Raw genomic sequence first — 24,393 nt, 5'->3', positions numbered from 1 at the left:
CATGTGGGCTCTGACTCCTCCAGGTTCCTTCTTAGGGCTCAGGACTTCTGGGACACAGACCTTTGTCCTGCCACCCAGCAGATCCCTGGTCCCAGCCCACCTAGGGGACAAGGACAGCCTGGCCTGCCCACACATTTTTCTGCTGGGAACCAACCACTTCCAGACCTGGCTGGCTCCAGAAGACAGTGCCTGTGTAAACTAAGTGCTTCCAAGCACCTGAACTGAGTGCCCATGGGGTAAGTGCTCTCATACACGTCGTGTGAATGTGCAAGGTCAACCTCCCAATCCTCAGTGACCCTCCTCCAGCACCCTCCTCCAGCCCCGGTTCCCAGGTCTGCAGGCCTCTAGCAGCACTTGTGGGTACGAGGGTCCTGTCCCACCCAGCACTGCAGTTGGCGGGGGGAGAGCAGGAAGGTTGTCCCCCTGCCCCCACCTGGTTGGCGGCCCTGGGACTTGTGGAGAGCCCCCTCACTGGTGGAGCAGGCAGGCTGGGTTAGGGTCCCGCCCATAGAACCCCAGCAACTCACTGGTACAACCCCTTCAAAAGTGCCTTCCTGGTAGCTTCCTCCTCAGGAGCCCTTCGCTGGGCAGAGGCTCGCCAGGGAGGCTTGCACTTGGGGTAAGCCCATCCTAAGGGTGGGGGACAAGCAGACTGGGGTACATAGTGTAACTGACAGGGACCCGATGAGGTTGCTGGTTTTTGAAGCATCTCACCTTTGGCAAGATTTAATTGGCCTGAATTATACTGGAGAGTAAAACTTTTGTTTCAAAGGAGTTTGGACAACCTTTTCTTGTTAGATCTTTCTGAAAGAACATTTAGGACACTTGCAATGTAAAATGCCTCCCTTCTTCCTCTCCAAGTTACCCAGTTTCTCGGAAATTTGTACGGGTTTTCCATCCAAACATGGTGGCCCAAGGTCTTTTCCCATTTCCTTCTCTCGTGGGGCTCATCAGCACCAACTACCTGGCCTTATGCCTCTAGCAATGAGGCGTCCCACCAGCCAGGAACGGGACACTCGAGGGCTTTACTCTGCTCTGGGAAAAAACAGCACGCACGCTCAGTGGTGACGTCGCCAAGGTCCAGGAGGGGCCCGCCTGCCAGTTTATTATCCCCAGTCAAGACACTGCTTGCCAGCTGTACCCCTGCCTACCCGCCAGGCACGAAGGGCACCTGGGAGTGGCAGCAGGTCTTGGGACTGTGACTGTGAGGATCAGGGCCTTCTAGGGAGATGGGCCAAAGAGCTGGAAGTAATTTTAAATGGGCAAAGACCTGACTTAAGTCCTCTAGAGCCACAGTGCCCAGAAGGGTGGGTTCAGCCAAAACCCCGGCAGGCAGCCCTGCCCTCAGCCTTTCCTCTGTTGGAGCTTCTCAAAGTACACCTGCAACGACTTCTGGATGGAGTCTCTGCAGATGAAGCTGACAAAGTTCTGGATGTCGGCGTCGCGCTGCCTCAGCAGGCGGTCTGCGGTGGCCTTTCGCATCATGTTCTTGGTCAGCTGGCGTGCGTGATCTGAAGAAGATGGGGCCCCCCTGTGAGGACCTGGGCTCTGCGCCGGCACAGCAGTATTGCCGAGCTGCCCCAGAAGGTTCCAGCCGAAACGCCAGCAGAAAACTCAAGGGAGCAAAGGCAAGAAAAGGAAAACCACCCGTCCCCTGCTGTCCGCCGACTGCTTTTAAAAACGTACAGGATGATACTGTGAAAACTGCCTTGTCAGCCCGTTATTTTCCCTCAGCTATAGCTTCAGGAATATCTCCTATGTCACTAACTATTCTTTACCACGTCATTAACGGCTGGCTATGTGGTATTCAGGCATCAGCAAACCTGGCCCCCCAAAGCTCAAGAGCTAAGAACGGTGGTTGCATTTTTATGTATGGTGGGAAAAACATTTTAAAGGTTAGTATTTCGTGACATGTAAAAATCATCTGAAATTCAGAATTCAGTGGCGTGGTGTTCCAGGAACACTAGATACACTTCCTAGTTCACACACCCACAGGCCTCACTCCGGTGCTGTGGTTATGGCCGTGACCGTGTGACCAGCAAAGCGGGGCATCTCCCTGGCCCTTTACAGACAGGTGACCCCTGGTTTCTACTGTCACTGACATAAGCACTCTTATTGCCAGATGTGGAACCTAAGAGCCGTTTCCAGTTGTCTGTGTAGTGGGTTGAACAGCGGACCCTGGAAAGGCATGTGTGGGTAGCCTGATTAGGAAAAAGGTTTTTGCAGAGGTAACTGAGATGAGATCATCTTGGATTTAGGGCGGGCCCTAAATCCAGGGAGGGCTTCCCTGGTGGCTCAGTTGGTAAAGAATCCGCCCACAATGCAGGACCCTAGGAGACCTAGGAAGATCCCCTGGAGAAGAAAATGGCAACCCACTCCAGTATTCTTGACTGGGAAATCCCATGGACAGAGGAGCTGTGTGGGCTACGGTCTGTGGAGTTGCAGAGAGTCGGGCACGACTTAGCGACTAAACCACCATAACCACTGCCTGAATCCAGGGACGGGTGTCCTTAGAAGGAACTGGAGGTCTGAGATAGAGAAGCATGTAGAGAAGGTGTGTGAAGACACAGACAGAGGCTGGAGTGATGCAGCCTCAGCCCAGGAGTCTCTGGAGCCCCTGAAGATGAAAGAGGCAGGAAGGCGCCGCCCCAGGGCCTCTGCAGGGAGCAAGGCCCTGCTCACACCCTGATTTTAGACTCTGGCCTCCAGACTGTGCGAGAATGCATTTCTCTTGTTTTAAGCACCTAAGCGCCCTCACCCCTCAGTTCCCCGTCTTGTCACTTGTTATACCAGCCTCAGGACACAAAGTCAGTCTGCTACTGTGAGCGGCTCATCTGTGTATGGCTTGAGAACTCCTGGGCTTACGAGGAGCCTCAGGCTGAGAGAGGAGAGAGCTCTGCCGGCCCACGGGCACCCCCACCCACACCTCACCTGGGACGGCCAGCCACCGGGCCATCTCTGAGAGTGCCGTGCTCAGCACTTGGTCCTCCGGCACCACCTGGTCCACCAGGCCCACCTGGAGGGCCTCTGACGGTGGGAAGAGTGACCCCAGCTGCAGGGCCTGCTCCGAGGCGCGGTGCCCGATGGTGTTCACGTATGTGTCTTTGAGCCTGGAAACAGACACCCGACTTGGAGTGGGGGCTTGGGGTTCCTGGCCAGGGGGTGGGGGTGGTGGGCCTGGCCCCTGGCCTTACCAGAAGGGGGCGGTGATGCCCAGCAGGGTCTCGTTCAACCCTATGTGGTACTTGGGGTTGTCAGCCAGGACCCGGCAGTCACAGGCGAGGGCGATGACACAGCCCCCCGCGGGGCAGGCTCCCTGCAGGGAGAGCCAGACCTCTGAGCACGCTCCCAGTGGTGGTGAGCTCCTGGGTGCCTCCAGCCCCCTTCCCTCCCCCTCCCCGTGCTGCACCAAACCCGTCTGGGGGTGTGCACAGCAGGACTTGCTCACCCATCAGCCCGCACACTCCTCTTCCCTCAGGCTCATGTTGGGGCTGCGAGCGGCTTCTCCTCTCTGCTCTTGTCCGGTCCCTCAGACGCCAAATGCACATCGGGCCTGGGCTGTCACCTCACTCCTGCCCCAGATGGCCTGGGGCCACCACTGTCCTCATCTCTCGCACCCCACTGTCCACGAGGAGGTGGCTGGCTGCCCAGCCCCTCCTCTCCAGCCGGCTCAGGGCCCCGGCCTCCGCCCCACCCTTGCCTTAGGTTAGGCCTAAGTGATGCTCCCCAGAGGTGACCATGGGCCCTGGCTCCTGTCCCCACTCACCACCACCACGTGACCCCCTCTTCTCACTTGGTCTGTAACGGCAAGCTGACAACCTCTGCAGGCCTCCCTGACTGCCCCCTTCCTCCCTGAGGGCTTTCTAAGGGAGGGCCACGTCCACCCACCCCAAGGGCTGGCCCACAATCAGCAACCCAGGTGGCCCCCCAGGAGGAACACGCACGTTGATGGCAGCAACCAGCACCAGGCTGGACAGGTACGTCCGCAGCCACAGCTCCTGCACGGCCTTCCAGTACTCGGCGTAGTGAGCTGGGTTCCTCCCGCACATCTCCGTCAGGTCCAGGCCGGCGGAGAAGACCCTGGGGCAGTCCTGGGGGGGTGGGGGCACCATCAGAGTCTGTCCCAGGGGCCCAGGGGGTGTACAGGCACTTGAGGGCCAGAGGAGCTGAGGTCACGCTCAGCAGCAAGATGCCGCCCCCAGATACCCTGAGCTGGGGGCTCCAGGGAGTCAGCTGGGACCCCCTGGCCTACCATATTCTTCCCCTTCCAGCTTCAAACAGGACGGGCAGGCAGCAGGGCCAGGTGCTCCCCAGGGACATAAAATGCAGGCCCTGTGTACCCATGCGCACAGCCCAGGCAAAGGAGTCAGAGGTCGGGGAGGCTCCTGACATCAGAGAGGACAAGCGTTCTGGCTAACCCCAAAGGGCCAGCAAACCACAGACCCGCCAGAGAAGGAGGGAGCAGCGAGCGGTCAAGAAGACACCCCTCCCCTCCGCCACAGGCCATAACTCGTGAGACTGAAGGCTGGGGTGGGGGTGCAGACCAAGACAGAGGGGACCAGTGCTCCCAGTGTGGACACCAGGTTCAGGGCACTCAGTGAAGAATGTAGGCTGGGGCAGGAGGGGACCCCCGGCTGTCACATGGGGACCCCGCGCCTGGGTTTCCCGCAAGCCCTCGCTGGAGCGTGTCCGGCGCCCGAGGCTGCTGTGAGGTTGCTGATCGCTAAGCAGAGCTGGCTACGGTCGCCACAGGCTGCTGCAGACGACAGCCCCCCCCCGCCCCCCAGTGTCCATGAGGAGGGGCGGCCACACTCAACATCCCCTACATCCTCATACAAACTGACTGTAGCCAAACGCAGGGCAGGTGTAAACGTGCCCCGAGCCTCTCATATACACGGTGCCCGTGTGTGCACGGCACCTGCAAGCTGGCCTTGTTTGCGTGGAACGCGTGCCACTCTTGCCTCTAAAAAGCACCCCTGGGGATGGGAAGCTGGGCTGTCACCTGCCAGAATCTTGGGGGGTGGTGGTGAGCCACCCTGCTCCGAGGATGTGGCAGGACGGCCGTCTAGCTTTCCAGCCTTCCTCCTTAACCTCTTCCCACCGCGGGCCCCTGGCTCCTCCTCCCCGCTGCCCCCCAAATTCAACACACATTCTCAGCACCGAAGTGGACAGGCCGACGGCGCGGCCCATGGTCCTGGCACTGGAGGGAAGCAAAGGCAAAGAATTCTATTCTGGATGCGAGCGAAGCAACTGCATCGATGCCCGCCGGGGCGACTTCTGCCAGACAGAAGGCATGGGGGCTGGCCTGTTTCTGTGACTTCCGACCTCAGTGATTCTTCTGCAGTGGGTCGAGGTCAGGAGCGAGCAAGCAAGGGAACCTGCTGTCTGTTCTCGCTCCCTCCCCCGACCCCACTGTAGCAGGGGCTCTAATAAAGCCTTGCCTGAATTTCTTGTCGAGCCTCTAGTCAATTTCTATTGGATGAGCAAGGCCAAGAACGCTGGTTGGTATCAGATTTATGGCCCCCAGTGTGTGGCTCATCCCTTTCTGCGGAGGGGATCTGGGCACCTCTGGGGCCCCTAAATGCAGCTTCCCAGTGGGCAGCAAGTCGCCACCTGAGCCCTGCCTTCCTGACCCTGGGGGCTCAGGTCCCTCATAGGCAACACTGTCCCCGCCTCCTCATCCTTTCCCCTCTCCTGCCGTTTCTCTGCTTCTCTTCTCTGTCCTCTCCTTTCGAGAGTGCATGCCGGGCAGCCACAGCCTCACTCCTCTTGGCTGGCGAGACCTCTGGCCGCCCACGGTGCACCTTGACCTGCGGCCAGCAGTGGCCGGAGAGGCTAGCCTCACCCGTGCAGACCCTGGCCTAGCGGGCCATCCCTGCCCAGAGAGTCGCGAGAGTGACAGGCTCAGTCCTCACATCGGGCAGCGGCTGGAAGGCCCCGCTCTCTCTTTTTCAGTCTTCTGTCCCTCCCGTTTCACCTCTCCCTTGGTCCTCATACCTGCACTCCCACACTTTTTTAATCTGGAAAACTTGCCCGTGTCTATAAGCTTTTGTTATTGCTATCTTCACCTTAGGTCGTTTAGTCTGTCCAGCTGCCCTGCTGATGTGGGCACGGTGGAGGACTTAAGCCTTGAAATACAAAAGCAGCCCTTGTATTGTATTATCTCAAACACTGCTTGAGACTCCAACCTTGGGTTACTTGGTGGGATTTTAAAGAACAGAAAGAAAGGAGCTTTCGTTTCTCCCTCCTCTGTCTCTGCAATGGAACTGCTCTGACTGCGTGCTCAGGAACCACCTGATTCATCTGTAGTCCCTCAGAATGAAGGGAAAAAGCCGGGGGGTGGGGGGTGGTGGTGCGGGGGGGTGGTGCGGGGAAGGTATTTTAAATTCAAGTGGGAAAACTATGAGGCCTCTGGTTCTGTCTTTATGTAAAAATTAACTTGTAAATGGGCTGTCTTCAATTAGTTTAAAGGCAATTGAGCCCTTATATATTCTCAGAAACATAGAAGAGGCTCATCAGAATACATTTTGGGCTCCTGTGATCTGGGAAAATAGTCAATATTTAATTAATACCTGGTATTAGTGCTGGCTTAAGCCTGTGGGTTTAATTAACACAGACCTGTACTTTAGAGTCACCCACATTAAGTATAACACTTTCATTGTACCTAGAATTACTGATGGAGAAGGCAATGGCACCCCACTCCAGTACTCTTGCCTGGAAAATCCCATGGACAGAGGAGCCTGGTAGGCTGCGATCCATGGGGTCGGGAAGAGTCGGACACGACTGAGTGACTTCCCTTTCACTTTTCACTTTCATGCATTGGAGAAGGAAATGGCAACTCACTCCAGTGTTCTTGCCTGGAGAATCCCAGGGATGGGGAAGCCTGGTGGGCTGCCATCTATGGAGTCACACAGAGTCAGAGACGACTGAAGTGACTTAGCAGTAGCACCAGCACCAGGGTTACTGAAAGGAAGTGCATACTGTTCCTGTTATAAAATTTGTCACCAGGGAAACAACCCGACATGATTACATTTTTAAGTAAATGTAAGTGAGGTTAGAGCTTTTTGGTAAACTCTAGAGGAATAGTTTTGTGTTGAAAGCATCCATCTAAAGCAGTCCCTCCCAATGTTGGTAACTTAAAAACTAAAACTAAGTAAAATGAAAGGAATTCATTGGGTTCAAGGACCATTTCAAATAAGATGAAACAATGAGAACACTGCTGGCTAAGCATGTGTAAGCTGACCTACTTTTGTCTTCTTGTGAAAGAGAAAAGAAGCCGTTTGGTGCTACCTTGAGATGGCCTCTGCCAACCTACAGAATGCCAGTGCAGAAGGCCCTTCATGGCGGCTTAAGGAAAGTTGGGTGTGTGTTTTCAGAAGAGTGTATGAGGAGCAGAGATACATTTTGTTTGTTAAAGGAAAAAGAATGATTCTGTCCTAAAGCTGGTTATTTCTCAACGGAAAGAGCAAGGGACAAAGTATGGCTGATGAAGGCTGCAGAAGGTCTCTGGAAGAGAAACATGGAGAAGAGTTTTTATGTGGTCAGGACTTTCCAAGGTTGAAATCAATTTAATTGGGTAAATGGGTTTTATTCAGGGCAGGCTGATGCAAGACGTGATTTGGTTTCTGTCTCTCATAAGAGAACAAAGTTTTCCTGGAATGCCGCGTTTGACATCAGATTGTGTGAGTTTCTGTGCCTTTAAGTGATCTGTAACGACCTTTGAAATCTTTTTGTTTTCCACCTTAGATCAAGAAATAACTGTTTCACAGTGACCTCGATTCTATCAACCTACGATTCTATCTATCTATTCTATCTAAAACATTGTGAGATTTTGGGTGGACTTGCCAAATATCAAATTGAAATTACAGTTCTTTTGACGTCCAGGTTAACTTTGAAACTGACGTCCCCAAAGAGAGATCCAAAGCTAACTGGGTTCACTGGGTGCGTTAAATTCCGTGGGAAACACTGTCCAAACTCACTGTTGCTGGTCTCAGATGGGACCATCGGGCTCTCCCCAGTTTTATCGCGACCACCATAACAGATGGGGAGGGGGCTTGGGGTGCTTCCGCTGTCCAGTCTCTCCCCTTACTCTACGTCCAAAAACCCCGTGGGAACACTCCCAGATCGAGGCCCTCAGGTCCTGGCCCCGTGACATTTCCCACTGCGCCCAGCTCCAGTTCCTCCAGGATCTCTTTCCCTCCAGGCCCTGGCAGCCCAGACACTGTGACTACCTACTGGGCTGGCCACGTCCAAGCAGCCCACTTCCTAGGCTTTCAGTTCAGTTCAGTCGCTCAGTCGTATCCGAGTCTTTGTGACCCCACGAATCACAGCACGCCAGGCCTCCCTCTCCATCACCAACTCCCAGAGTTCACTCAAACTCATGTCCATCGACTCAGTGATGCCATCCAGCCATCTCATCCTCTGTCGTCCCCTTCTCCTCCTGCCCCCAATCCCTCCCAGCATCAGAGTCTTTTCCAATGAGTCAACTCTTCGCATGAGGTGGCCAAAGTATTGGAGTTTCAGCTTTAGCATCAGTCCTTCCAATGAACACCCAAGACTGATCTCCTTTAGAATGGACTGGTTGCACCTCCTTGCAGTCCAAGGGACTCTCAAGAGTCTTCTCCAACACCACAGTTCAAAAGCATCAATTCTTCAGTGCTCAGCCTTCTTCACAGTCCAACTCTCACATCCATACATGACCACAGGAAAAACCATAGTCTTGACTAGACGGCCCTTTGTTGGCAAAGTAACGTCTCTGCTTTTGAATATGCTATCTAGGTTGGTCATAACTTTCCTTCCAAGGAGTAAGCGTCTTTTAATTTCACAGCGGCAACCATCATCTGCAGTGATTTTGGAGCCCTAAAAAATAAAGTCTGACACTGTTTCCACTGTTTCCCCATCTATTTCCCGTGAAGTGATGGGACCAGATGCCATGATCTTCGTTTTCTGAATGTTGAGCTTTAAGCCAACTTTTTCATTCTCCTCTTTCACTTTCATCAAGAGGCTTTTTAGTTCCTCTTCACTTTCTGCCATAAGGGTGGTATCATCTGCATATCTGAGGTTATTGGTATTTCTCCCGGCAATCTTGATTCCAGCTTGTGCTTCCTCCAGCCCAGTGTTTCTCATGATGTACTCTGCATATAAGTTAAATAAGCAGGGTGACAATATACAGCCTTGATGTACTCCTTTTCCTATTTGGCACCAGTCTGTTGTTCCATGTCCAGTTCTAACTGTTGCTTCCTGACCTGCATACAGGTTTCTCAAGAGGCAGGTCAGGTGGTCTGGTATTCCCATCTCTTTCAGAATTTTCCACAGTTTATTGTGATCCACACAGTCAAAGGCTTTGGCATAGTCAATAAAGCATAAATAGATGTTTTTCTGGAACTCTCTTGCTTTTTCCATGATCCAGCGGATGTTGACAATTTGATCTCTGGTTCCTCTGCCTTTTCACATGCACAATCTCAAGCAGGTCACCCCCACATCAGGGACACTGTTACATATATCATAAGGCATGAACGTCAGAGACAGCAGATATCCCTCCGGAGAGACCTGGCAGCACGCTGGCACTGGCTGGGAGGGCCCCTCTGGGGAACCCCTAGTGTGAGGGACCAATGACCAGAGATGGCTGGCTAGGAATCGACAGGAGAGCAGAGGACACTCAAAACCCCAGAAGGTGAGAAGGCATTTGGAGGACCCTCAAACCCCTTCTGACAAAAGCCTCCTGGTGAAATGCCTCTGGGACCCGGGACTTCATTTCTAGGAGTGCTCTCGGCCGAAGGGTTTTCAACATGGGAGGATCCTCTTCTAAGCCAGAAGAAACACCTCTGGACTGTATCCTTAAAAACTGGAAATCTGAAAAAGCAGATGGGCTGAAAAGGGAAAAACTTAAACTGTACTCTAACACTGCCTGGCCTTTATGTAACTTGGGGGGATGGAGAAAAACTGTGAGGGAAGAATTATAAACATATGTACACACTCAAAATACGCCCTGCTTCTTTTACATGCCCATGCAGCTATCTGGAAAGAAAGGAGAGTTTTATCGTACTTTTTAAGAAAGAGGACTTGGGGCTGAGATTTACATCTCATAGAAGCAAAACCCTAAATGAGGCTAGATTACCTGGCCAAGATTGTACCTGATAGGGGTTGACTCAGTTCAGTCGCTCAGTCGTGTCTGACTCTTTGCAACGTCATGAATTGCAGCATGCCAGCCTTCCCCATCACCAACTCCCAGAGTTTACCCAAATTCACGTGCATCGAGTCAGTGATGCCATCCAGCCATCTCATCCTCTGTCATCCCCTTCTCCTATCCCCAATCCCTCCCAGCGTCAGGATCTTTTCCAATGAGTCAACTCTTCACATGAGGTGGCCAAAGTATTGGAGTTTCAGCTTCAGCATCAATCCTTCCAATGAATAATCAGGACTGATTTCCTTTAGTACTGACTGGTTTGATCTCCTTGCAGTCCAAGGGACTCTCAGGAGTCTTCTCCAACAACACAGTTCAAAAGCAGCAATTCTTCGGCACTCAGCTTTCTTTATGGTCCAACTCTCACATCCATACACAACTACTGGAAAAACCATAGCTTTGACCAGACGGACTTTTGTTGGCAAAGTGATGTCTCTGCTTTTTCATATGCTGTCTAGGTTGGTCATAGCTTCCAAGGAGCAAGTGTCTTTTAATTTCACGGCTGCAGTCACCATCTGCAGTGATTTTGGAGCCCCCCAAAATAAAGTCTCTCACTGTTTCCATTTTTCCCCCATCTATTTGCCATGAGTGATGGGACTGGATACCATGATCTTAGTTTTCTGAATGTTGAGCAGAAAAGGAGTAGTTTGTGCAACTGTCAATACTTTTTGTCACATATGAAGTTAACACCTCCTTCCAGGTAGAAACCCATGCCAAGAAAATCTGTCAACAAGCCATTTGACTTCCACAGGTAGTTACCTACTAATCCTTGCCATTCAGTGTGGGCAAGGAAATGAAAACTGGCTCTCTAGCTTGTTCTCTTGGATGTCGCAGGCATAAAAAGTCTTCTGCCAGGAGGTTTTCATTTTCTCATAGCCTTTGTCAGGCATATGGTTTATGCTGCGTTTTGTCTGGTGCGCTGCTGTCTGCCTACTGATGTAAACCTGCGACTAAGACTGTTGGGTCCAAGGAGGATCCAGAAGGAAAAAGCCTGCCCTCTGAGACCTCGGCTCTAGGACCTGCCTGCAGAGGGATGGGGAGCACTGCTCTTGGAACAAGCACAGTCTTGGGGGCCAGCCTGGGCGCCAGGAAGCTGCTGAAAACCAAGTCCGCACAGGGTCCAGACTTTGTGAAGTTGCGTGGTTTCAAGGTCACCCCTGCCCAAAGGAACCCACTCTCACCTACATCCAGGCCCGGGTATGGAGCACCAAGGCCTGCCCCGGGGCCTGGCCCCACAACCACGTGGGCCTGGGAGGCAGCCAGGGACAGAGGCATCAGCCGCCTGTGGGCGAACCAGCTGCCCACATCCTGGCTCCTTCAAGTCACAGCCAGGGCTATGACCCCTGGAAGGCCTGCGATCACACCTGCACTTGGGCCACCTGGGTTTTCTCCAGCCTGTGATGTGTGTGGAGGCCTTTCTGAGCTTGGGGCCTTGTGGGGAGCTGAGGAGCACTCACGGAAGTTAGGATGACGCCGCGGACGGTCTTGTCGTTCTCCAGCTTCTCCAGGCTGATGACCAGCTCCGTCAGCAGCTCCAGGCTGAGGGAGTTTACTGGGGGATTCCTGAACTTCATCACGGCTACCCCTAATTTGAAAACAAAGAGGACAAAGCTTGTGCCAGCACAAGAAGGGTGCCCGCAGTCACCTATGGGAAGGCCATGGGAAGACATACAGCTGTTGGGTTTTTTAAATTGAGGTGAGATTCACGTATCTTATAATAAAGGGAACCCTGTACACATCGGCAGTTACCATTCCTTCCATCCCAGCCCCTATGCGTGTGTACTAAGTCACTTCAGGCATGTCCGTCTCTTTGAGACCCTACAGACCAAAGCCCTCCAGGCTCCTCTGTCCATAGGATTCTTCAGGCAAGAATACTGGAATGGGTTGCCATGCCCTCCTCCAGGGATCTTTCTGACCCAGGGATCACTAATCACTGATCTCCTTCTTGTTCCTAAGGACTTGCCAACTGTGGACATTTTATGGAAGCGGAATCATAGAAAATATGTGACCTTTTGTGTCTGCCTGCTCTCATTGAATGTTTTCAAGGTTCATCCATGAAGTAGCAGGTGTCAGTGGTTCATTCCTTCTCAAGGTCAAATAACTTTCCACGGTCTGTGTACAGCACGTTCTGCTTATCCATTCACTGGCCAGTGGATACCTGAGTTAGTTCCACCTTTTGGCTATTGAGGGTAATGCTGCTGGGAGCACTCACATACACATTTTTGTTGATCTTTTTTGGGGGGTTTAAATGCATTTTACTTTTAGACAACCTACATGACACGTTTTTTTTTTCCCTCACAAACAATGCCTCCGCTCCAAATAAATCAATGTTCAAAACAAATGAAGAGCTCACGATGATATCAGTCCAATTTTCTCCCAGATACCAAGTCTGACAATCTCATGGGAGCAGACGGCCTTATTGTAAGTGAGCAACTCTAAGAACTAGACGTGTGAAAAGGAACTCCAGTTGGGGGTTCTGGTTCATACTTGTTTAAGGATCAAGAGTAAGAATATCAGGGGCCGGATGTTCTTAAAACTCTCCGTTTATACATTCATTCTGCCAGCAACAGGAAAAGCGGGAGTGAAGGGCCTGCCCCTGTGGACAGTGCGGCTACTGGCCTGGGTGAGGCCGTCTGTTCCCACTGCCTTGCCCAAGGGCAGACCCTAGGGGCTTCAGAAATGTCATCCTACGCAGAAGAATCAATCAGAACTTTCAGAAGTGAGCTCCCCAAACGTGGTGCGGAGCTAAGTTTCTGAAGCTGACTCTGGATCTTTGTTGTTTAGTAAGACAATATCTAAGAGTTTGGGGGAAAGGTAGAGACCAAAGGTGAACAGATGGACTTGGACATCACCAGGTAAATAATCACATCCCTGGCATGGGGAGGGTACAAAATAAATGTTTCTTGAATGTTGAACAGAATCCAAAATCAGCTTTTTAAAAAAATATTATTTTTAATGGGGGGATAATTGCTTTACAATATTGTGTTGGTTTCTGCCATACATCAACATGATAGCACTTTGGCACTTAAATGAAAACATTTTATAACGCACTTTTACTCCATTAATTCCTCCAAGTCTCAACATGCCTGAAGGCCACCTGGGTCTGGCAATGAGGACAGAACCATGCTTGGCTTTGACCTCAAACTCAACCTCCTACCAGGATAAGCCGGCAATGTTTAGGAGGCTCGGAGGTGGGAGGCCACAAGACAGTTTGTCTTAAAATGTGAATCTGTCTGTCTCTGCCCCCAAGCCCTCTCAGGACCTAGCTCTGAAGGGCTCTCTGGTGGAGAAAGCACAGCTTTCTCTTTCAAAAGTGCTCTTTCTACCTCTTTTTTTACCCACCTTGGAGACTGTTAAGAGGTGTTCTGATGGGGGTGGGTAGGAGTGATTTTACTTGTGGCTCCTGGCTGTAATTAAAAAATATCTGCTGGGTTCTGTGCCACCTGGGAGTATTAACAAAAAGTTAAAAATGTTATTCCATGATGCTTCCAATTATTTTCACTTCCCAAGTTAATAGCTTATATAAGGAGCACATACTCCAAACTTTAAAAACAGAAACATGTTTATCTTCATAATGAACTGGGGCAGGGGCTGGTGGTGGTGGCGGTGGTCGTGGTGAAACAACTCCACTGGAGATGACCCTTAGCTTTGAACTCAACAGAAACTTACTTCAAAAGAAGGCTTTATCTCGGGATCTTTAGAAATTCGAGCGCTTTCCCGGGTCCGGATTCTAGGTCTGGGTCCGGAGCCGGGGGCCCCGCGGAGCCGGGCCCCACCGCGGGGATGCCGGGCGCTCGGGGTCGCTTACCTGAGGCCGCGTCCGGCTCCACCAGCACTCTCTGGCTTCCGAAGAGCCGCGCGCCGTCCCCGCCACCGCCGCCGCCGCTGGCCGCCGGCTCCGAGCGCCCAAGGGTCGTGTCTCGGAGCAGCGACCCTGCGGAGGTCGGCGAGAGATCGGTTATCCCGCGCCCCCGCGCCCCCGCGCCCCCGCGCCCCCGCGCCCCCGCGCCCCCGCGCCCCCGCGCCCCCGCGCCCCCGCGCCCCCGCGCCCCCGCGCCCCCGCGCCCCCGCGCCCCCGCGCCCCCGCGCCCCCGCGCCCCCGCGCCCCCGCGCCCCCGCGCCCCCGCGCCCCCGCGCCCCCGCGCCGGTCACGCACACGGACGGAGCAGGGCGCGCGCGGGGAAGCGCACTCCCGACGCCAGCGCCATCTTGGCCGAGAATGGGCAGGTGGCGGCGCGGGGGTGTGATCTTGCCGTCTGCCCCGCCCCCGGGGCCCGGACCGCTCTTCCAGGGCGGAGCCTCGGGCTCCGCGGAGCAGGACGTCTGGGTAGATCCGACTGCACGTAAGTCACGGAGCCAGAGGTTTGCGCTCAGCGGTGGCCAGGGACTGCGGGGACCTGGCTCCGGCCACCCCGCAGAGCGTGGGCACTAGAGCGCCACTTCCTGCTGGCGACCAGATTTGCAGCTGCTAGCTTAGCCGGGGGCAGAACAGCCTGGTGAGAGAGAACTGACCTTTCACCTTCTCAAGAGGCAGCTCTTTTCACCCGGGCTCCTCCTGGGGGTGGAGGAGGCGACAGCTTCCCTTTGCCCTCAATCCTGCTGAGCACACACTGTGCTGGCATTCAGTTTGAAAACGCTGGACACAGTAACGGCCAAGGGATTATGTCTTAAGCGTTCTTCCTTCTGGAACAAACCCGTTTTTGAGGTGGGGAAGTTTTTCCATGGCCATCTAACAGCAGTGAATGAGATCCACCTTTTTGGTCGGGCAGAATTCAAGGCTCCTGGAACACACAATTGATAACTCCCCTGGTGGTCCAGTGGTCAAGACTGTGCTCCCAAGGCAGGAGGCAGGATCCTGGCCAGGGAACTAAGATAAACACTTTCAAAGTTTTCCTGGTTAAAGTGTTTTGCAGCTATGACTTTGGAAATGAAACCAAACGTTTATTTTAGGCGATTGTGTTTAATTCCCTCACAACTGACGCGGCCTTTGGGGGCAAGGGGCAGGAAGGAGGCAGTGAACCCGGCAGACGTTGCACTCTAATCCTAGGTTTATTCAACACAGTTCTTTTAATCTACACAACGAAGTACAAACACAACATCATCTAAAATGCTACAAAGTTACAAAACTCAAAATTTATAGTACTGACTGTACAATAAAAGCTGAAAAAGCAATGTACACGTTGCCAAGGTAACCAGCAAGACCACCAAGAATACCAACACAGTGGAGTTGGGGTGAGGGTGGGGTTCTGTGATGACCTGGCAGAGCTGGCTCTCAACAATTTCAGAAAGAGGGGGTCTCTGTGTGTGTCCCTGCACACGGCTATGTGTGTAAAGAACCGTTCTGGGCAGATGATGGGGGTGGGGGTGGTATCTGACCCTAGAGGTTAGAAGAGGACTCAGGCTGGGCCAAGCTAACAGGAATAGCAGTTGCCTAAAAGCACGCGTTTCCTGTGGGGCCCTGAGACCGGCCCCAGGTCATCTGTGGAATGGGAAAATGGGCTCCCAGGCTGGGGCTATCCCCCCACTTGGAGTCCCCTGCTCACCCCTGCTGGCTCTGCCACTAAACTGACTCTCAGGAACTAGAAACGTGGAATTGCTCTAGCTAGAAAACTGGAGAGCATCTTTACAAGCACGACCCCAGACCCACAACACTCCTGCTGCTGGAACCCTGCCGCGGGGGAGACGTCTGATCACTGCCTCCACCTTGAAGCCTGCCCCGAGGGAGGGATTTCTTCCCTGTGACCCCTCTGGAAACCAACAAGAGCGGTGGGAGGGAGTCGCAGGGGCGGAGCTCCGGGCCCTGCCTATCGGGAGGAGTTGGAGCTGGAGCGGCTGCGGTGGCGGCGGCGGCCAGGCGAGCGGGAGCGACGGCGCGCGGGTGAGCGACGGCGTGGGGAGCGTGACCTGTGGGGAGAGGAGACACAGTGTCAGACGGGGAAACCCGGAAACCCACACCCATGACCACACGGTTGCAGCCGCCTTCACACAGAGCGGCATGGCTCTAACTTGCCAGTCACACAGCTAGATCCCTCTGGGTGGCGCCGACAGAAGCCCTGGGGAAGCTGGAACCGTTCCGGAGACTAAGGGTTCTGTCTCCGCGGGCCGTGAGGTGCAGCTGGCCAGCGTTAGCAGAGGAGGGACAGCTCAACCCCGGCCTCTGCCAAGGCTGTTCCCTACTCCTCTGACCCTTCGGGTCTTCTCACAGAGGGCAGGGAGGGTCCGCACCTCTGTGGGTCCCTCAGTTGGGCAGCTCTTCCCTTCCCGGGCTGGAAGGAACTCGAGACCTCCAAGGCTACCAGTACCCATGCTGCTTCCCCACCGCCATTAGGGGGCAGGCAGGGCTGGACAAGGCCCCGAAGTCACTGCCCCCTCACTTTGTTTTGTCAATAAATACAGGGAAACTGGTCCTTATCAGCCCCCTATGAAACTCCAGAGTGACCCACCTTCTCCTTATCCGCGGGGGTGACCTGCGCCACATAGGAGGCGGCGGCAGCATCCTCCTGGGAGGACTGAATCTCCGGGGCGGTGGCCGGGGCCAGGGAGCTAGCACAGCGGTGGCAGTGATCTCCTGGCCATCGATTTGTCCTATTGAAAAAAGGGTAGAGTCACAAAATCCCTATCTAACAAGCACCTACCCTGGTGGGCAAGACAGAAAGGAGTCTGAGGGAACAAGGACAACGCACTCTGGTCATAGAGAAAAAGCAGCTCATGATCGCTCTCACTGGAGGTCTCATCAGGAGACCCACGGGGGCAGGACCCCAACCCAGGACTCCATCTCGGTGTGCTGGATAACCTTCTGGGGAAGCCCACTCAGGTTGGCACCTAAAGAACAGGCCAGAGCCTGCTTAGCGAGGGGAGGGCTGTGCCCCCACCCTGAGCTGGAAGCGGGTGCTGCCCCCGGACGTCGTCCTTGCAAGCAACGGGAAGGGGGCAGAAGAGAGGAGTGGGGAGACCAGCTGGGCTTCAGCAGGACAGAGATGGGGTGAAATTATAAGAACTCAAGGGATGACGGAGGGACAATCCTGGGAGCCCGCTAATGGGTCAGGTAAAGGATGATTGGCACCGGATGAGCTGTGATTTGGGGGTGGAGGGGAGGGGGGAAGGGTTGCATCAGACAAAGAAGGAACTAATTCAGGGGTAAGAAACAAAGGACAGGATATTCAGGAGACTTCAAGTCTGTCTAAAGAAAGTATGCAAAAAGTGCCTCAGGGAGGGGAGTCTGTGCACAGCCAGCACTAAAGCCACGCAAGTGAATGAAACTGCAGAACTGCGAGGGGAGGCAGCTCAGAATGGGGCACGAGGAGCCTGCAGGGTCTCAGGGAAAGTAAGAAGGAAACTGAGGCAGAAACCCAACAATCCCAGGGCACCAAGCACAGCCAGTGTGTTCCCAACGGTGGGTGGCAGGCTCTTCTACCTTCTCAGTTTCTGCTTTCAAGAGAACTTCTGAGGTACTGACTCACGTCAGTAAAAATCCAAGATGTGCACCTATGTTCGGAACATACTTGAAAGGCTTAAGTAGATACAGCCTAAGGTGGCCCTGGCCCATGAAAGTGAAAGTGAAGTCGCTCAGTCACATAGGACTCTTTGCGACCCCATGGACGGTAGCCTACCAGGCTCCGCCATCCATGGGATTTTCCAGGCAAGAATACTGGAGTGGGCAGCCATTTCCTTCTCCAGGGGATCTTTCCAAACCAGGGATCGAACCCGGGTCTCCTGCTTTGCAGAGAGACGCTTTACCATCTGAGCCACCAGGGAAGCCCAGGCCAAAAGTTATTCCTGGTTAAGGTATTGCATGGGCACTGACTATGTAACAACAAAGAAAAAAAAAAGGGAAAAAAAGAAGAAAGGTCATCCTCTACCTGCTGCTGCTAAATCGCTTCAGTCATGTCTGACTTTGTGCGACCCCACAGACGGCAGCCCACCAGGCTCCTCCACCCCTGGGATTCCCCAGGCAAGAACACTAGAGTGGGTTGCCATTTCCTTCTCCAATGCATGAAAGTAAAAAGTGAAAGTGAAGTCGCTCAGTCGTGACCCCATGGATTGCAGCCCACCAGCCTCCTCTGTCCATGGGATTTTCCAGGCAAGAGTACTGGAGTAGGGTGCCATTGTCTTCTCTCATCCTCTAGCTACCTGCCAGTAAAAACCAAGCCCTTCCATTTCTTTCTGGAGACTGAGCGGTTCCATTCAGCACAATACAGAGACAGAGAAAAAGTCCTACCAGAATCTTAAGACAAGGTGGAATATTTATCATCACACACGTCCTGAATGTGTCTAAGCCTCGTAAATTTTTAGCAAGTGCTCAGACTCCATCAAACACAAGACTGACAATCTCTAAAACAAAGACATGACTCAATAAGAGCTGATGCCTGCACAGTGACAGATCCCAGTTTATGCTGAACTCCTAAAAACACTCCAGGGGGATTTAAGGAGATTCAAAGACTTAAAAGTACCTAGGAAAATTTTGTACTATACAAACTCTACCAGGGTTCAAGGGCAATTATCTTTCAAACATGTAAGAGGGCCTCCAAGGATGCCAAGGTTCTCAGGGGTTCAGACTCTTTCCCCCGCTCGGCCTGGCAGCCCACGTGGGGCTCGGGCACTCCTGGCTCAGCTCAGCTGCCTGGAGGACAGAAGCAGCAAGGGTCCAGCGAAACCTACACTCCTTAAAATGCTGCCTATTCGAGACGCAAAACGACTGGCAAATGTTCAGTCCTTCAAAGGTTGTCAAAGCCAATACAAAGTGGCTGTAAACGTCATCAACAGTTAGGATGCATTTTAGGAAGAGGTAAAATCTGTGGATTTAGAAAGTTATCTTAAAAATGCTAAGTTTTAGCAAAACAGAAAGTAACTCAGGATTAAAGAAAACATTCCCATATAAAAATGTTTCATTATAGTCAAATACTTTGTGAAGAAAAAAAAAATCGTTCATTTGATCCTTAAGTTTTAACAGATTGAAATATTCTTAAAATGCTAATATATTCATATTTGATGAATACTTTTTCAAGAATAATGCTCTGTAAAACATGTTTTTGGTAAAGACACACCCACTGAGTAAGAACTGGAATCTTGACAGAGCTCCAAGGAAATTCTCACATGCAGCCAGACTGGAAATCGGTTCTCATCACACCAGGTATGGTGGGCAGCTGGTCTGGGACAGGTCAGAGCAAGGCTGGACTTACCTCCGTCCATGTGCTTCAGCGCCTTCTCAGCCTCGTCTGGATTCTCAAACTCCACATAGGCGTAGCCTTTAGACAAATGGGGGTGCATCCTTTCTACAGGCATGTCAATCATTTTAATTTTCCCATAGGTAGAGAATATCTCCATGATGTGATCCTAGGGAGGAAGAAGGGTCACTTAGGCTCACCCTCCCATCACTCGTGTAGAAGTCAGAGAACTCGCCACACAATGACCACACCCTCAGCACCCTAAGCACACACACAAAATATATTCTGTTAAAAGGAAGTAACCAGTGCTCTACTTGGTCACATGCCACCAACTCAGCCCTCAGAAATGCTGCATTCTACGTTTACCTTCTGGCAGAGGCGGGCTTCTCGTTTTCCATTTTAAACATCTGCAAGAATCACCCCAATGTCCACTGGACAGAAGCAGATTCCTCACCTTGGTCACATTCCTGGTGAGCCGCCCAATGTGTACTTTGGTGGGTTTAGGGGAAGGGCTCCGCCTTTTCCTTTCCTTTTCATCTCTTTTGGGTGGTTTGGACCTAATTGAAAAATACAAAATCCTATTAAGACAGTGAAACTCCTTTTCTGGTCTACTTTGGCAATAACTAATCGTAATCTTATAGCCCCAGTCTGTAAATTTAGGTCCCAGATAACTCATGAGTTTTGGAGGTAATCCCCTGAACTGACCAGTCCCCCGTGGAGAAGAGGGGCTGGAAGGGGGCTCACTTGGAGCGGGAACGCCGCCTGTTGTCGTGTCTGCGCCGAGAAGGGCTTGGGGAGCCGGAGGAGCTGCTGGAGCTGGAGCTGCGCGACGTGCTGGAACTTCCCGAGCGGCTCGAAGCCGAAGACGAGCTGGAGCCGCTGCTGGAGCCCGTGCTGGTGCTGGAGCCTGAGCTGGAGGTAGAGCTGGACCGGGACCTGAGGGCCGAGAGGGAGGGGTCACCGGTGGAAGCAGTGCTGCCTCACCGCAGACAAGTCAAGGGGAACCACTGGGCTCGTATTCTCAAGCCTCAAGGCTTTCCCCAGCACCCACGGACACCCTCCAGCCCCATCCTAACAAAGCCCTTGCAGGGACAGAAACAGCATATGTACCATGCGGTGACAGGACTGCTTCCTACCTACACAGAAGCCTTGCCTACTGGGAGGAAAAGGAGCAGTCTGGGAAATCAGAGCCCCCGGCTCAGTTTGGAAGGCAGCTACTGACTGACACAGGCTGGTTTTCAACAAAAGGAAAAGGAAAGAGCCAGGCCAGGATGATCCAACCACAACTCCAAATCAAAAGCATGCGAGAGAAAAGCATAACTCAAGATGTTGCATTCCTAATACCTCCAAAAAAGAAAACAAACAAACATACCAACACCGTCCTCTGTATGATCAGAGCAAAGCCCAAACCAGTCTGCCATAAATTAGTAATCTGAGTGCTTTCTTTATCAATAAAAAGAAAGAACACTCTGCAGGCTCTTTGGGAAAGAAGAGGGCCATGGCCTTGGAAGTAAGGCCCTGGCAAGGCCCTGACCTGCCAGCCCCACCTGGTGCTGCTGCTCCCGCTGGAAGCACTGCGCCTCTTCCGAGTCTTATCCCTGCCACGATCCTTCTCGCTCGACTCCTTGGTGGCCCCTTTATCTTTAGAGCGGTCCTTGGACTTCTCATCAGAGCGGTCTTTGCGTTTGGTGGGAGAAGGCGCCCTGGACAGTGAGGGAGAGTGTGAGATGACATGCCCCTTGGGCTGAACCCTGAAACCACAGCACAACCCAAAAGGGGATGCAAAGGGCTACAGAAACCCCAGACCACCACAGAGCAAAAGGGTCTGTGGCTTAGGACACTTTCACTGTGAAATTCAAGATATTTCCAATGTCCCCCTTTCTGAGGGTCCCTAACAACGAGCACCCCGAAAGTAGCACTAGAAAAATCTGACAGAAGGATTACCTAGTGCTGGACTTTTTATTATTTTCTTTGACTCCTAGCAAGCTCTTCTTTTTCACTCCTGATAAATCCATTCTCCCCTTCTGAGGTGTTCAAAGCAGCAATGGCGGCCTCACTTATCTGAACTCTCACGTCTAACTTGAGTCTGAGAAACGATCCCTAATCGATTGCAATTTACGCCAAAGTGCAGCCTAATAACAAGATAAAAGGATTCACAGAGTAAATTGGCAAGGCAACAAATCTACTTTGCAGTCAAAAGCTGAGCATAGGAGCAGGCAACAAGGAACACAGTCAGCAGTGTGCATCTACCAAGCCGGGTCCATTTCCTCAGGGGATCCTGCCCCCACAGGAGGCACGTGAAGAACTGTCGGCTCAGCTTGTCTTTTTCTTAAGCAATGGTGTGGGTGGTGGGGTCCTGTTCTTTGACAGGTAGTACAATGCCCGTTTCTCACCAGTTTTGCGGTAAGCCCTCTACAGTCCTTTAGAGACACTACAGGAGCACACTGGCAGGCAGAGCAAACCCTAAGTGACAGGATTCGACCTCGCTTCACTGCTGGAATCTTTGCAGGATACATTGGATAGATATTATGACTGGAAGCAAAAACCATTTCAAGTGACTGGTACCAGTATCAAAACATTTAATAACCAAACAAATGAAACGTCCCCCATGAACATTTAAAAAGTAGTAAAGTGAGACAAAACATAACAGAAATGTAACCTGTAGAATCTAGGTGGTGGTTCTGTGACTATTTGGTGCACTAAATTTTTTCAGCTTTTCTGTATGCTCCCATTTTTGGAAATGGATGCATTCACATGTAAGGGTTTAGCTAAGTTCTAGAGCTGCAGCATGTACTCAGTAAAAGGTCATCAGTAAACACTACTCAAGAACAAACTATTAATTCATTATGTGCTCTGTTTCCTGGGGCTGTTGCCTTTAAGTATTTCCAGTGAGGTTTTGCGCAATTTGCTTGAGTTGTAGAAGCAAAGATCTCGGGATGTTGGCCTCAACTACTCCTATCTCACCTTCCTGTAAGTAACCTGGACACAGCCCACCAATCGGAATCCTGTTTCCATGTGCGCAGTGCTGCCAAAATGCTGGATAAATTTCTGACTCAAGAAAAGAGTGCCCAGCTATGGACAAACAAATAAGAGTGCACTGTTCTTTTCCAGGGCTATAAAGTCTTTTTACACATTATGTCTTAAAATGAGAGGGCATACACAAAAAAATAAGCCAAAATTAAAAAAGAAAAAAGGCACTACAGACACTCAGTAAGGTGTCTGTAACACTAAGCAACATTGTAACGGTTAGCGGGCTTGCTTGGACAATCAGTGAGTATAATTCAGTGCTTAAGAGTCTGAAGTTCCCCTGCTTGGGGTCTGATTCAAAGCTTTGTTGTGTCTTTGTATCAATCCCAATCATTCCGAGCCTCAATTTCTCATCAGCATTAAGGAGAGACAGATAGTTCCTACACTTCATAGCTGTCAAGAATATAAACCAAAGTAACCGATGAAAGAGTCTTGGGGACCTAGTTAAGGCTCAACAGATGTTAGCTAATATTAGGAGAAAGGCTTTGGAGGCTTTTCTCTGAGGCAAACTCTTGGCTCTTAAGTCACACAGCCTCTGAATGCTCAGCAGGGGTCCCTGGACTGCCCCCATTACGATCACCAAGAGTAGCACTGTCCAATAGAAAGAGAGCCAGCTACAAGAGTACTCTAAAATTTTCTTGGAGCAAAGTTCCAAAAAAGCATTAGTTAACAGATGAAGTTAACTCTGAGTAACGTATTTATCTGACACACTACACCCCACACATACTCTTTTCACCAATCAGCATACAAAATGATTAATAAAATATCCATGCTTCCCCATGCTAAGCGTGTTAAACACATCAATTTGAACTAGGTACATTTCAAGTACTCAGTAGCCACGTGTGGCCTGAGGCTACCTTATTACACAGCTGACCTAGAATACATATTCCAGGGCCCCACCCCAGTCCTAAAGATCTGCTCTTTGTAGTTTGTGAAAACAAGCACCAGCGTTTATTCTTAAAACTCAATTAAGACCACAGAGTAAAGGAAGGCTTTTCTGGGTGTGGCCAGAGGGCTAGAAAGCAAAGGTTGATTATGTTTACACAAGTGCAGGTAACAGGACCGTGGTTACCTCCCCCATCCTCTGGAAAGGTGAGCGTCCAACAGCCAAAAATAGGAGAGAACAATTAGTCATATCTCGAGTACATGGCGTTTCAGCTCACATCTTCGGAGCACCTTCTCCGTTTACAAGTTACATTTCAGGCACAATTCATGAGAGATTGGAAAAGGCCACGCCTCTGCTCCGTCGATTTAACCTTTCCGTATCCTCTCTTTTGGGGTTACCGTCAAACTGGGCTCCAGGACATTAGGGGCCGTATCCCCAAGGGCTAGCACCGGGAACGACACACAGGAACCCCGCAGACGTTCGTGGAGTCGATGTTTGAAATTAATGGCTTCAAAGGGAGGGTCAGTCGGTCACCCAGGGGATCCCAAAACGCATCTCGTACCCACCGGCCCCGGCCCCGGCCCCGCACGCGACCTCGGCGCCCCGCGTCCGCGTTCACTCACAACTCCCCAGTCCAGGAGCCGGGCCGCGGGCGCTTCCAGGGCAGGGCCCGGCGTTGCGGGCCTGGGTCTCCAGCCCGGTGAGAGGGCCCGGACGGCGGAGGCCGAGTTCCCGGCCGCTCCGAATCCCGCGGGCCTCACTGGTCCCGCTGCAGAGCCGAGGAAACGAGGGCGCCCTTCCGCCCGCCGCGGCCCCGACCACTTCCGGGCCGCAGCTTCGGCGCCTCCCACTCAGCCCGCCGCGGGCCACATTCTTTCTTCTCAAACCCGGAGCGACGCCACAGGCCCCACCGTCACCACCACGTGGCCAAGGAGCAGGCCGGCTCCACGATGCGCCCCGCCGAACATGGCGGGCGGGCCCCAAAGCTCGGATGGGGTCGGATTCCCGGTACTTACATCTTCCCGCCGCCGCGACCTCCTCCCGCTCTTCTCAGCCTCAGAGGGCGGCGCGGCTCTGGCGTCAGGATTAGGGAGCGGGAAGGAGCGGTCGTCCGGCGCGCAGCGATGACGTCG

The 24,393-nt window shown here is 52.5% G+C and overlaps 2 protein-coding genes across 4 annotated transcripts; both read right to left on the bottom strand.

Moving 5' to 3' along the window:
- Window positions 1–1,065: 1,065 nt before the first annotated feature.
- Window positions 1,066–14,457, bottom strand: ECI1 (enoyl-CoA delta isomerase 1). The gene is made up of 7 exons (XM_052663861.1): window positions 14,340–14,457; window positions 13,992–14,117; window positions 11,641–11,768; window positions 3,945–4,091; window positions 3,195–3,316; window positions 2,932–3,110; window positions 1,066–1,511 (listed from the first exon to the last, which is right to left on the bottom strand). The coding sequence occupies exons 1-7, from the start codon at window positions 14,389–14,391 to the stop codon at window positions 1,345–1,347; spliced, it is 921 nt and encodes a 306-aa protein (XP_052519821.1). The 5' UTR covers window positions 14,392–14,457; the 3' UTR covers window positions 1,066–1,344.
- A 756-nt stretch (window positions 14,458–15,213) lies between these two features.
- RNPS1 (RNA binding protein with serine rich domain 1) lies at window positions 15,214–24,393 on the bottom strand. 3 transcript variants are annotated; one of them, XM_052655807.1, is made up of 8 exons: window positions 24,277–24,393; window positions 21,292–21,479; window positions 20,895–21,050; window positions 20,092–20,283; window positions 19,802–19,904; window positions 19,363–19,516; window positions 16,627–16,768; window positions 15,214–16,087 (listed from the first exon to the last, which is right to left on the bottom strand). In XM_052655807.1, exons 2-8 carry the CDS (start codon window positions 21,360–21,362, stop codon window positions 15,988–15,990), a joined length of 918 nt encoding a protein of 305 aa, XP_052511767.1. In that variant the 5' UTR covers window positions 21,363–21,479; window positions 24,277–24,393; the 3' UTR covers window positions 15,214–15,987. The 3 variants fall into 3 exon arrangements, with proteins under 3 accessions (XP_052511767.1, XP_052511758.1, XP_052511778.1); XM_052655798.1 differs by lacking the exon at window positions 24,277–24,393 and adding an exon at window positions 23,884–24,179; XM_052655818.1 differs by lacking the exon at window positions 21,292–21,479 and having other exon boundaries at window positions 24,277–24,344.

Source organism: Budorcas taxicolor, chromosome 2 (genome assembly GCF_023091745.1).
Source record: "Budorcas taxicolor isolate Tak-1 chromosome 2, Takin1.1, whole genome shotgun sequence".
Classification (NCBI taxonomy): Eukaryota; Metazoa; Chordata; class Mammalia; order Artiodactyla; family Bovidae; genus Budorcas; species Budorcas taxicolor.
This window is presented reverse-complemented; position numbering and strand designations above follow the sequence as displayed.

Coding starts and splice junctions, on each gene's coding strand:
- ECI1 (XM_052663861.1), bottom strand. CDS start 14,391: ATGGCGCTGGCGTCGGGAGTGCGCTTCCCCGCGCGCGCCCTGCTCCGT. Junction 4,092..11,640: donor GCGGCGTCATCCTAACTTCC/GTGAGTGCTCCT, acceptor CCACCCCCCCAG/GACTGCCCCAGGGTCTTCTC. Junction 3,317..3,944: donor TGCTGGTTGCTGCCATCAAC/GTGCGTGTTCCT, acceptor CTCTCCCTGCAG/GGAGCCTGCCCCGCGGGGGG.
- RNPS1 (XM_052655807.1), bottom strand. CDS start 21,362: ATGGATTTATCAGGAGTGAAAAAGAAGAGCTTGCTAGGAGTCAAAGAA. Junction 21,051..21,291: donor AATAAAAAGTCCAGCACTAG/GTAATCCTTCTG, acceptor CTCACTGTCCAG/GGCGCCTTCTCCCACCAAAC. Junction 16,769..19,362: donor GCTGAAGCACATGGACGGAG/GTAAGTCCAGCC, acceptor TTTTTTCAATAG/GACAAATCGATGGCCAGGAG.